Source organism: Lathamus discolor, chromosome Z (assembly GCF_037157495.1).
Source record: "Lathamus discolor isolate bLatDis1 chromosome Z, bLatDis1.hap1, whole genome shotgun sequence".
Lineage (NCBI taxonomy): Eukaryota > Metazoa > Chordata > Aves > Psittaciformes > Psittacidae > Lathamus > Lathamus discolor.
Window position 1 is genome coordinate 98289472 of NC_088909.1, and position 12028 is coordinate 98301499.

At 36.7% G+C, this 12028-nt stretch overlaps 1 protein-coding gene across 4 annotated transcripts in view; it reads right to left on the minus strand.

Annotated features, from left to right (window-relative positions):
* SLC1A3 (solute carrier family 1 member 3) overlaps window positions 1-12028 on the minus strand; it is a 57836-nt gene that overhangs the window by 37797 nt on the left and 8011 nt on the right. For 3 of the 4 annotated variants that reach the window (XM_065661609.1, XM_065661607.1, XM_065661605.1), the window contains exon 2: window positions 69-206. The exons of the other annotated variant lie outside the window; for it this stretch is intronic. In XM_065661609.1, the coding sequence (XP_065517681.1) occupies window positions 69-206 (138 nt within the window). The remainder of the gene's footprint in view (window positions 1-68; window positions 207-12028) is intronic. 4 annotated transcript variants of the gene reach the window in all.

Below are 12028 nucleotides of genomic sequence, written 5' to 3' on the forward strand. Positions count from 1 at the left end.
TTTGGTGTGTGCATTTTTATCAAATTATTTAAAGAACAAAAAAAGAAAGTTTCTTTTTTATTTCTTACCTGTGACTAAACTGGACACAATTAGTGGTAGGACCAGCATTTGCAGCATTCTCATAAGTAGTTCTCCTGGAAATGAAAAGTACTTGACTTCCCGATAGCTCATCTTATATGACCGGAGAGAAAATCCAAGAATTACACCTAAAGAGAGGGAAAAGATATCATGACTTACTCTTCTAAAGTAGTAGTAACTTCTGAACATGAATGTCTGCATAGCACTTACTTGGCATACCTGATTGTAACATGCAGTGTCCCAGATTGCACTCCTGATTTGTTCTCTCAAATATCAGCTACTATTAGGATGATTCTTGATAAAACCATTACATTATTTTTCACTGTAACAGAATCATGAGTTTATTTGTGCTGCTATTTTTTCAAATCTGCATTAATGGCAAAGATATATCTTAAGCATTAATGAAAAGATAACAGCTCCCGCTACTGCAGCCAAGTGCTTTGAATTCTGGGATTGTGAGTGTAATCATATTTGCAATGCATATACATACTAGCTACCAACCTTCAGAAGTCTTGTCCATGCCTGTTTACACTGTGGGACCTAACCCTGTAGATGAGCTTGAGATTGGGTGAGATAACCTTTGCAGACATATTTGAGAATCCTCTTGTGGTTTGGTCTTTACACAGCAAAACAGCATGAGAAGGTTAGTAGTTTTACACATGCCTACATTCAGAAACACAAGCACTTGCAAAGAAGCAGCTAATCAGGGTTGGAAGGTCTTGTTGGATAATCAAGTGGTGGGTTTCAGTGCCTGAGGGAGTGGAGCAAGGGAGTGGATCCATTTATCTTGCTGGCAACAGATAAATGGTGCTTGAGTTATATTTACAAATGGAATCTACAGATGAGCTGATGTGTGGCAACCTAAATCACTCAGCTAGAACTTTGTATATTTTGTCCTGTACTTGGCACCAAACGCTTTATTTGCTTATTCAGTTTAGTATTTGGTTAATTTACATAAATAGTTGCAATTTACTAAAAAATGGTTTTGTGTCTATCTGATGTATGTCTTCTATATCCAGCCAGGCAACACATTTTAACTATACAGATCGTGCAGCTCAACTATCTCTCCTTCCCATTAATGACTCCATATTCTTCACCACTGTCTAGCACTGGTATTTGTTTTGACTGTGGCTGTATAGAAAGTTGAATCAGAGAACTGATCATTCTGCAAAAATAATTTATTTTTCTGGGTTAATTTAAAGCTAGGTCAATTCCCTGAGGTAATTTGTTCGCATGGCTGCACAAGTGTTGGTACCTTCACAGGGAATAGGTAGAATTGTGGCTTGGAGAAGAGTGGGACTGCCCTTTTTGGTAGATAGACACACTTCAGTTTTCTAAAACTTTCCATGAAACTGAATCCTCAGTGATGTTAGGCAGCAGAGCATTCACGCTCACATCTAGATCCTATTAGCACTTGGGTACATCCTAGAACTGCTGTAACATTAAACACTTTCGGAAAATGTCAGTTCCAATTCTTAATCACTTTGTGGTTTTGCGCTTTTTTAAAAAAACAGATTTTAGATTGGCACATCCATACAGCAGACAGTATCTTCATGCCACATTTTACTAGCTAAAATACGCTGTTATGACTCCCACACTAGCTTATTGCCATCTGCTGATGTAAGGAAATATCTGTAACTCTCATGTTAATGAGTCCTGACTGTCTGATCATGCAGGCTGGTTAAGTTAGAGGAGTCCAGAAATGTCTTGTGTAGGACAGAAAATCTCAGTGTTACAGGACAGGAGAAAAGTAATTAGAGTACAATTGGAACCAAGCATGGAGTTCACTCTGTGGAAAAAAGCAAGGGAACTACAAAACATGTAAGTCTCATTCATGTTGTAAGAAGACTCAGGTAGTCCAAGTGCATAAAATATTTTTTAGGTAAAAGTAGATCATAAAATATATAGAGAAAGGGACTCTGAACTATTCTTGATTAAAAGACCTGCCTTAGACTTTCCTTTCTTTCCAATAAGGTTTTAAATTCCACAGCAGTGTTACTCATTATCTTCTTTTTATATGGGGAACACATTTCTCAGATATAAAGAATCCATCTGGACCCTTTGTTTCTGCATTTAATGAGCACTGCATTTTGACAACTGGGTAACAAGCAAATAGAGTTAGACCAGTTTCTTAGGCCACAGTCCTGCAATTAGTTCCACATGAATTAATGTCTGCACTAGTACAAAGCCTCACTGAAGTTAGTAAGGGTTTCTGAGGCTACTATAAGAACTAGTCCTTATGCTATACTATAAGGGCTCGATTATCTGGTCAACTACTGTTCAAGCACTACAAAGAGGCCTAAGAGAGAATCAGGGCCTGAGTAAATGGCTGTTTGAATTAATATTATTCATAGTGAGAATAAGTTTCTGAAGTTTCAAGTAAGCCTGTTGAGCCAAAAATTACTGCTTTTTCTTTTTTTTGTGTGTGTGAAAATGCTCTCTGCATAATTACAGGGTTGCCCAGCACTGCAGTTTACAAAAAGAATTTCTGCGATGTGGAAAAAATGTGCCTGGTAGTGTATTGTGGTGAATTGGGTCAACACCCAATAGTTAGTAATTCTTCAGCCTTAATCTTATCACTGCTATTAATTTCTATGCAGTTATGCCTAAGACGTAAGAACCTTTCTCTGACTCATTTTCCCTGCTTGTAATATAGATGTAGTAGTGATTGCTATTACTGATGTTTCTGAAAATGTCTTCACATAGTGAGGCTCAGTAAAGGATCTCAGCAAGTTATTTCCTCATTGTATGTGTGACAATGAAAGCATTGAACGGATAAGAACAGAACAGCATGATTTTACCAGTGTCTCTTGATCTTAGAGTATATGGAGATTAAACTTTATTTTTGGTTCTGAGTTTAAATACCTAGATACTGGGTATTACATCCTATCTGACAAAGTTTTATTAAGAAAAATCATGAACTTGAAACAGAAAAGTAAAACTTGGAAAGGTAGCTTTGACTTACTTGAATTCACTTCTCAGAACCAGCATTCGCAGTTTTTAAAATAGTGAGATAACAGCATACAATGATGATTTAAAGATAGACACAACGACAAAGTATCAAAATAAAATTGGGAAGTAACACCCCAGAAGAGGTACTAAATCTTTGGAAGGTGTGTGGTATTTCAACAATCATCCATGTCTTTGTGTGTGGTAAGAATTGCAGTGCTTAGCACCCTCCCCAATCAAGACTGAGAGAATTAAACACTGGAGCTGGCCTTTCTCAGTAGAAGTTTCAAGTTTCTGATTAATTCTGAAAATTGTAATGAAACAAAGCCTTATGTGAAACAAGTTCCCACAACCTGTTGTGCAGGTTTCTGTCTACCCTTTGTAACAGAAAAGAACAACTAATCAACGCTATCAGAGCCTGACTTCTCAAATGGTAAATGGTGCACCATTTCTGCACTGCAGGGAAGTGTAGATTTCTCAACAGAATTTGTTAGATTTTTTCTGGATAAAAATCAGTAGTGCTTGTTTAAGTTAAGGAGATTTATTCTATACGTGTGTATAGCTGTATAACAGAACCATACTGCTGAATGATTTATACAGTTCACTATGAAGAAGCAAATCAGATTATGTTATAAAAAGATTTTTCAGGTGTTCTTGTCAGTGATATAGCCAAATTTATGGAAAAGTTGATTTGTAGATAATCCTGAGGACAATCAGAACAATCCTGGGGCTACACAATTTTATTACATTTTTCTACCAATGTAGATGTTCAAAAAATATTCTGTTTGTATGAATAAAGTGAAGAGATGATGTTAAATTCAAAAGTAGCAGGAGGTGAAAATAATTCTAACAGCGACAAGAATGGGATGGAAATGGCAAAAATAGCAGATACGATTTGGGATTGTTTATTCCTAAGACAGGAAAACATTGATGAATGTCCTAGGATTTTAACTTCTAGATGCTGCAATACCAGAAAGGAAAAATAAAGTCTTGAGGTCAGGCTTTAAAAGGTAGGGTATACCTGCAATTGCTAAGAAGCATACAAACTTCTATATAAAATTTCTTAAATGGATCAACATAAAAATGTGATGAAGTGAGCATTAAAATCAGGGTTTGAAGGAACAAGACAAAAATGCTTCTGTAATACTCAGTTTTTAGGAATAGCTGTGTTATGGAGATATTTATTCGTTTTTGGTTGGGTGGGTTTTTTTTTAATATTATTGTAGTGATCTATCACAGTATCATCAACTTATAATTTTGCAAATTGAGTTTTAAAATGAACTTTAAAATCCTCCATGAAGAAAATTAAGTTCTTAACTGTATTTGGAATGTCTTGCTCTCACAATGGTAGAGAGCTCTTTCACATGATCCTTTGTGTTGCATAAATAAAACAGGTTGCATATCTACACATAGGTTTAAAACAGCATATCAGTAAAAGAAACCAAATCACAGTTCTTCAAAGAGGAAGGAGAGATAGAGTTTTACCCAGATCTAAATGCTATTTCAAGGACTTTAGGAAAGCTTAAGACTACTCTCCTCTTTGACATTCTTAGAAGAATTAGATATAAAAGATTAATACAGCAGATTGTGGATTTTTTCACTACTTCAAATAATTCATAATTTTAAGAGAATAAGGAATCTCCTAATAGGCATGGTGTTTTAAAGTGAACAGTAGCAGTATTTTCCTTACATAAGTGAAGTCTTGTTTGTTTTTTTTTTAAATTAAACCTTATGAGCCTCTGGTCTCTGTCTTATTTCAGAAACACACGAGTGTGACCATACCTTTATCTGGAGATAATACTTTTTACAATCTCCATGCTCTCCGCTGTATTTTCATGCAGAAAGTAGAACATCCAGCAGGTTTACTTTTTAATTGATAAAAAATTACTTAAGCTATTTCAAGAGGAAAATACTAGGTGGTGTATTAACGAAAGGGCAAGAAATATCTTTTCTATACTAGTGCTTGCCAGCTCAAACAGAACACACCAGTCAGATTTACATACACTTCTGCTTTTTGCCAGTAAATCTCAAAGTACTGTTACATGAGGTGTTTATCAATAACCTTCAGCAGGTTATTGATAAAGACTTATTTTTTCTTTTCTAGCATGAAATATAAAATTCATAAAAACTGGAAAAGTATACCTTAAAGTAGGTGAAATGGTGCGATAAAGTAATAGCTGTAAATAGTACTCTTCTAGAAAAACTTGTAACCAGCAAGCAAATAACATTTTTTTCTATAGCAGAAATTAGTCTAGAGCCACCAAGAGACTTGGGCTCCTACAAATTTGATGGTGCATTGTGTATTTTTGTTAGCTGCCCAGCCATTTCATTCTTATGTTCCTGCAGAGCTCTGGAATGAATGCTTTTGTTCTTCGGGTCATTTGCCTTTGCTTAATTTACCATTTTGTTCTGACACCTTTTCTTCTAACAACCAATTTCAGATAAGGCCACAACTGTATGTACTTGAAACAAACAGGTAAGTAACTCCTCTAGTGATAAGAAATACTTCCAGCTCCCGAAAAAAAACACAATTGCTCTTAATCTCTTTCTTTGCTTGCCATGAGAACCACAGACTAACCAATTCACTTGCATGCTTTTGATTTTCATAATTTATTTTTTCCCACAATATTATATTGAACCTTCTCCTCACTCTCACTTTTCCTCCCCCCACCTTGCATATCACCTGTTCTTTCTTACTTTCTGGTTTTCTTTATATAGGATGGGATGTATGTTCCCTTTGAAAACATTTTGTTGAACCTAAATACTAGATACCTAACCTACATATTAAATTCCTAAATACTGCAGCAGTCTTTTTATTTTATGTGTGATTTTTCCATTATTTTTACTAATTCTATTGTAAAGATTACCTCTTGTTGCACTAATTACTGATTAGTAGCTAACTAGCTACCTTTTGACTCAATTAATTTAATTTAGGATCACTACAGACTTACGGCTCTTTATCATTTGAGAACTGCTTCTTATGTTACACAGTCATCACAGTAGAAGGGACCTACAACAATCATCTAGTCCAACTGCCTGACCACTTCAGGAGCAACCAAAAGTTAAAGCATGTTAATAAACGCATTGTCCAAATGCCCCTTTAACACTGACAGGCTTGGGGCATCAACAACCTCTCCAGGAAACCTATTCCAGTGTTTGACATCCCTCTTGGTAAAAAAAATGCTTCCTGGTATCCAGTTTAAACCACTGCTGGTGCAGCTTTGAACCATTCCCATGTGCCCTGTCACTGGGTACCAGGGAGCAGAGCTCAGCACCTTCTTCTCCACATTCCCTCCTCAGGAAGCAGAGGTCACCCCTCAGCCTCCTTCTTTCCAGACTAATCAAACTTGAAATCTGTACTTCAATGCACTTGTACTTGCCAGGTACTGGGATGAGATCATTTGGCTGCTAAACCAGGGAGGAACTATTTTTTACTGGGTTAGTTTTTTGACAAATTATTTCCCTGGACAGATTTACTGCTGTGCTAGATGATGGTGGTGATGTAATGGCAAGGGAGGAAAGCAAACATTTTAGGGTTGAAATACGAGCCCAGGGACACAGGTAGGGCTTCATTAATCAAGCACAGAAATGTACCCTTAAGCAACTTTATCAGTTACTCTTCCTAAAAGAATCCAAAATTAAAGTTTGAAGATAGCTTAAAATTCCTTTAATTCTCTTTTAAGACTGAATTTAGAGCAAATGATTTAGATATGAACTTGCTTCTCTGTTTCAGACCTTTAAAAGACCAAGCATCAATTGGCTTAATAAACCAGCTGTTACTCCTCTACAGCTCTCACCTGATAAGAGACCCAGCAGAGAATCCACATGTAAAGGTGTATATATTTTTGTGTGATATCTCACTTCTCTCTTAATTGTATGCTGCCAATGCAGTAGAGAGATTAAGGACTTGTACTGCCGAGTAGTTCTAATAGGTGGCTATACCGAAGTGGAATATGGCTTGATTTAGGCACAAATAGCTACCTTTGTTTTGCTTGAGAGATACCATGAGGGGAGTCATGGGAGAAGTACTGTAGAAGAGGTAGGTATCCAAGAGATCCCAATCATACCATAGAATCACAAAATCATAGAACAGCTTGGGTTGGAAGGGACTTTAAAGGCCATTCAGTTCCAACCCCTGCCACGGACAGTGACAACTTCCACTAGAACAGGTTGCTCCAAGCCCCATCCAACCTGGCCTTGAACACTACCAGGGATGAAGCAGCCACAGCTTCTCTGGGCAACCTATGCCAGTGCCTCCTAGCATCCTACACTTCCTAGCATCTAATCTAAACTTACCCTTTAATAATTTAAAGCCATTCCTCCTTGTCCTATCACTATATGCCCTTGTAAAAAGTCTCTCTCCAGATTTCTTGTAGCCCCTTTAGGCACTGGAAACTGCAAAAAGGTCTGCTCAGAGCCTTATATTCTCCAGGCTGAACAATGCCAGCTCTTTCAGCCTGTCTTCACAGGAGAGGTGCTCAAGCCCTCTGATCATCTTTGTGGCCCTCCTCTAGACTCCCTTCAACAGTTCCATATATTTCTTATGTTAGAGGGGGAGAATCACCCCTCTCGACATGCTGGCCACACTCCTTTTGATGCAGCCCAGCACATGGCTGGCTTTCTGTGCTTCAAGCACACACTGCTGGCTCACACTGAACTTCTTGTCAGCCTGAGGGGTCACAATAGTGCCATGGTGCAATCAGCTATACTGAAGAGAGACAGACCTGCAGTGCTGCAGTCACTGTGCCTCAGGAGCACCTGCCTCCTGAACCTGACCCTGAAGATTCACCTTATCCAGTGAGAGCTATTACCTTCCACAAAAGTCACACCAGATTTATAACATCTCTATCGAGTTACAACTACTTTTACAGTTACAAAAGATCCAGAAGCATTTAATAATATTAACACATTTTATGGGCATTTAAAGCTACATTAACATAGACACATAGGCATGTAATTCACAGTTCAGAAGTACGACACTCAAAGCCTCTGCCTTCCACTAACTCTGCAGGTGCCTGAACTCCTGAAACATCCTTATAACTATAGCTGGGCAGTTGCCCATTCTCTCTACTTGCAGACACAGCAGCTCCTCCATGTATCTTGTGTACAGAAAGCATGCAATTGGAATGGGGAGTCCAAAGCTGTAAAGAAGAACTGATGGAACTAAGGAATGAGAAGAATCACATTTTTTATGAGGTACTGCCTAAGCCAGGACACTTCCTGTATTGAATCTGGGGATATAGCAGCATCTGAGTTTTATCAAAAAGCTTTTTAAAAAACAGTGAAATCTGTCCTTTGCTACTCACTGGCTCCGGTGTTACACCCATACATTTTTTTTTCCATTCTCTCTGAGGTTATTTTGTTCATTTGCCTTTCTTCCCCAATCAGGAGGTAATTTTCTTCCTTTGAGAACATGTCCAAAAGATTGTTCTCATTTTATCCAACTTCTGCTTGTTTGCCTTTAATTTTTTCTTATGTTTCCCTGTTTTCCTTGAACTGTTTCTGTATTTATTTCTAATATTTGATTTCCCTGTTGTTATTTATAAGACAAGCAATTGAAGGATTGTAGAGGATTTGGAATGAAGAAGGGTTTTCACTGCTCCACTGAAGCAGATCATTCTTCATGGAATAGGGACATTATTCCTGATTCCATCCTCAGACAAAAGACTTTATTGAAAGACAAACTACTCGTAATTTATGTACTCTTATTAGACTGAGCTATAGGAAAAAAATAATTTTAATGCACAAAATAACAAATAATTACATCAAAATTCAGGATTTTTTTTTCTTATTATATATATAAACGATCAGACATTAATGATACATATATTTCGTGAAGTATTATTTAGAATTCTGATGCTACTTAGTGATTTATAAATTTACTGGTTTTTTTCATTCCTGGGTTTACTTTGCTGCTTCACCTTCTTAACTGATGTTAATGCTTTTACTCTCATAAAGAATAGTTCCCAACTAATAAGAGAGCTGCCCTCTTAAAGTTTATATAGTTTCATTCTTGCCTTTAAATTTCTTTTTTTCCCTGTTTTTCCTCAGCTGGAAGCTGACATAGTCTTTAACAGCACCTAATTCTGTTTTTCTCTACTACAGTTTCAGCTGTCCATCTGTATTACTTTCTTTTTTACAGTATTGTAAAACTGAGGAATCACAGTCAATGAGACTGAGATCCCTCAGTGCCAAGAACTTTGTGTGAACATGCTCAGAAAACAGAGCTCTGCTCTGAAGAAATTCCAGTGTAGTCTAACAGAGAGCCTTAAGTTAGGCCCCGATAATTGCCTTTATTTGCTTTGTTTAAAATCCACCTCAGACATACACTACAAAACAGTTCATTGTAAGCTTCTCTTCCTTGATATGCAGTTTTACACCATTATCTGTAGGGCATTCAAATTATGCATTCACATGTCTATGGAAATAGCCCAACTTTTCATTCCTACAAAACCACCTGTTAATTTAGCCTAGTGCTGATAGTCTAAATCCGTAACTGAGATGTTTGCCACTGAGCATTAAGTATTTTGTTGAATCAAGATATGCCTATGCCAGAACTGTTTGGGTCATACAACATAATTCACATGGCAGATTTTGTTATAAGATTTTAAAGAACCTTTTTTATCCAGTATTCTGCTGACACATGAAAACCTGGACAGACTGGCAGCATGCATTTCCTGTTGTAGAATACAAAACTTTTGTCATACCAAGTGTAAGTATTATCCCAATATTTGATTTGTGTTTAATCCATCATTCAGTGAATACTTCTAATAAGGAAATCAGTTCATTACTAAAATTCCTGGAATTATATTATCATCTTTTTTAAAAGATAGGATGCTTTCATTCCCTAGCTCTTTGATTTTATTACTGGAGCTACTCCATCCCTAAAAGCTTCAATATGACTGTGAAACTATTCTTAATTTGAGCTTTCAATCTGTTCAGCTTTCTAGTCAGACAGCCTCTTTCAGCACATAAACTTCCAGAAGTGCTTAATTTCAGCTGATTAAAAAGAGGACTCACACCTGACTTCTTGTGAGTTAACTCATTGTAGCATACACAAGCATACAAGGACTAATTTAAATATAGCTTCCATATAGCTTACAATACCTCTCTTCTCACCATTAAGTGTTATTCAGAGAGGCAGAATTTTCCTATCTTAAAGGTCACTAAAAATGGAAAAGGGAAACTGGCACCTGGAACAATATTTAATTATATAATAAGTACCTGAGTCCAAACCGTGACCTGCAAAGTCCCTCTAGATAAAAAAGGCTTAGTTCTGGAAATCTATGAAGTTAACGGGCACTTTGTTTGTTTTGGAAGACCCCTCACTCCACTGTTCTATTTGTGGTTTTCTCAGAACTGACATGACTTAGACATCTATTTGCCTAATTCCAGGAGCAGTCTTGCGGATCTAGAAACTGAATGTGACTGACACATGCAGAAAACTACCTGGATTTTGCATGCCTCAAGTTCTTATTCTTGCTGAAAGGAATACTTCATAGCCTGAGAGGGGTTCCCTCTTACAGATGAGTATTTTAGCCATGTTTTAACATCCTGCCAACTTTTGCTGTCTTGGCATATGTATTTGCTTTTAGAAGTACTGCATTTCCTTCTGCCTGATGACAGAACTTTGAAAGTAATGGTGGAATTCCATCCTCCTGTTACTTGGCTTTTGAAAGGAAAAGGGTAAGCCAATTCCTCAAGCACTGCTGACACCATTTCCAAGGTGAGCGCTCCTGTGCTTCTCGATCTTGACTGGGTAAAAATATCTGGCATGGTCCTAACTTACTCAGACAGGAGTAGGAGTAAGAATGCAAACCTGGTTTTTTGCTTGTTTTTTCTCCTGGCAAGTTTTAGGCAGTTACATGCTTAGCTTGTGGACTTCTGCGGTCTTCTGAGTCTCATAGCTTTCACTCATGCCCTAGAAAAACACCCAGCTCTGAGATTTGGATTCCATGTCTCTTCATTTTCTTACATTTTAGGCTCTGAAAGACTAGATGGTATATCTATGTTTGTTTAATGTATGTATTCCCAAGTAAAAATGATTTTAAAAGACGTCAAAATATATGCAGCAGCATTATTTAACAACTGCCTTTGGTTAGTATCCTCAGGAATTCCATGGTTATTAGTCCTGCGATACAAAGGCAATTTTATTTACTTTTTTTTTAATTCAGTCCTTGTGAATGATAAAGCCACAGCAATTACTAGAGCCAGTGTGAGGGATCATCTTATGCTTCAGTGTAAATAACACTTAACATTTCAGCTCCATGTTTTAGAACTTTTTTTTAATAAATAAATTTGCAGTTATGCCAAGTTAAATGGTGAAAACCAAACACACACTTTGTAACTGTCAAGCTGATTTCCATTTATAATCTTCTATCTGTACCAACGGGAAATACATCAAATCTCAAGCAAGAAAATGCGTTTCTTCGATGTATAGAATTTAACAAGAATTCAAAAGGTAAATATAACTGCTGCTAAGAGAACAGATACCAGAGAACAACCACAAAATATAACTAACAGTGACACTTTGCTACCCTCCTGATTCTACTGATATCCAGTTCTTGATTTCCTTGCCTCTTTTCCTGCTTTTAACTGTTCTCCTTTTCACTGCTGCACAGTTCACTGGACCTATGATTTTCCTGTTTGTTAAAAAAATGCCTTATAAAATTTATCTTCAAAGTAGATTCATTTTGTATGGATTTTTAAAAGTTTAAAAAAGTTTAAAAAGTTTAAAAAAGTTCGAAAAAGTTTGAAAAAGTTTAAAAGTTTAAAAAAGTTTAAAAACCCCATGAGGTTAAAAAAACCCATGGTTTCCTCCTGTGGATTAAAAGTACAAACTGTCAGTACAACTTCAAGTCTGATGGGTTGACACAATAATCCAGTTCTTAATAAAATTCCTTTAGAATAATTTCGTTTGTTCTTTACCTATTTTGCATATTTTCTTCCCTATTCCACACCATTTATTTTTGTTGTATCAGTAATTTAAAACTCCTTGGTC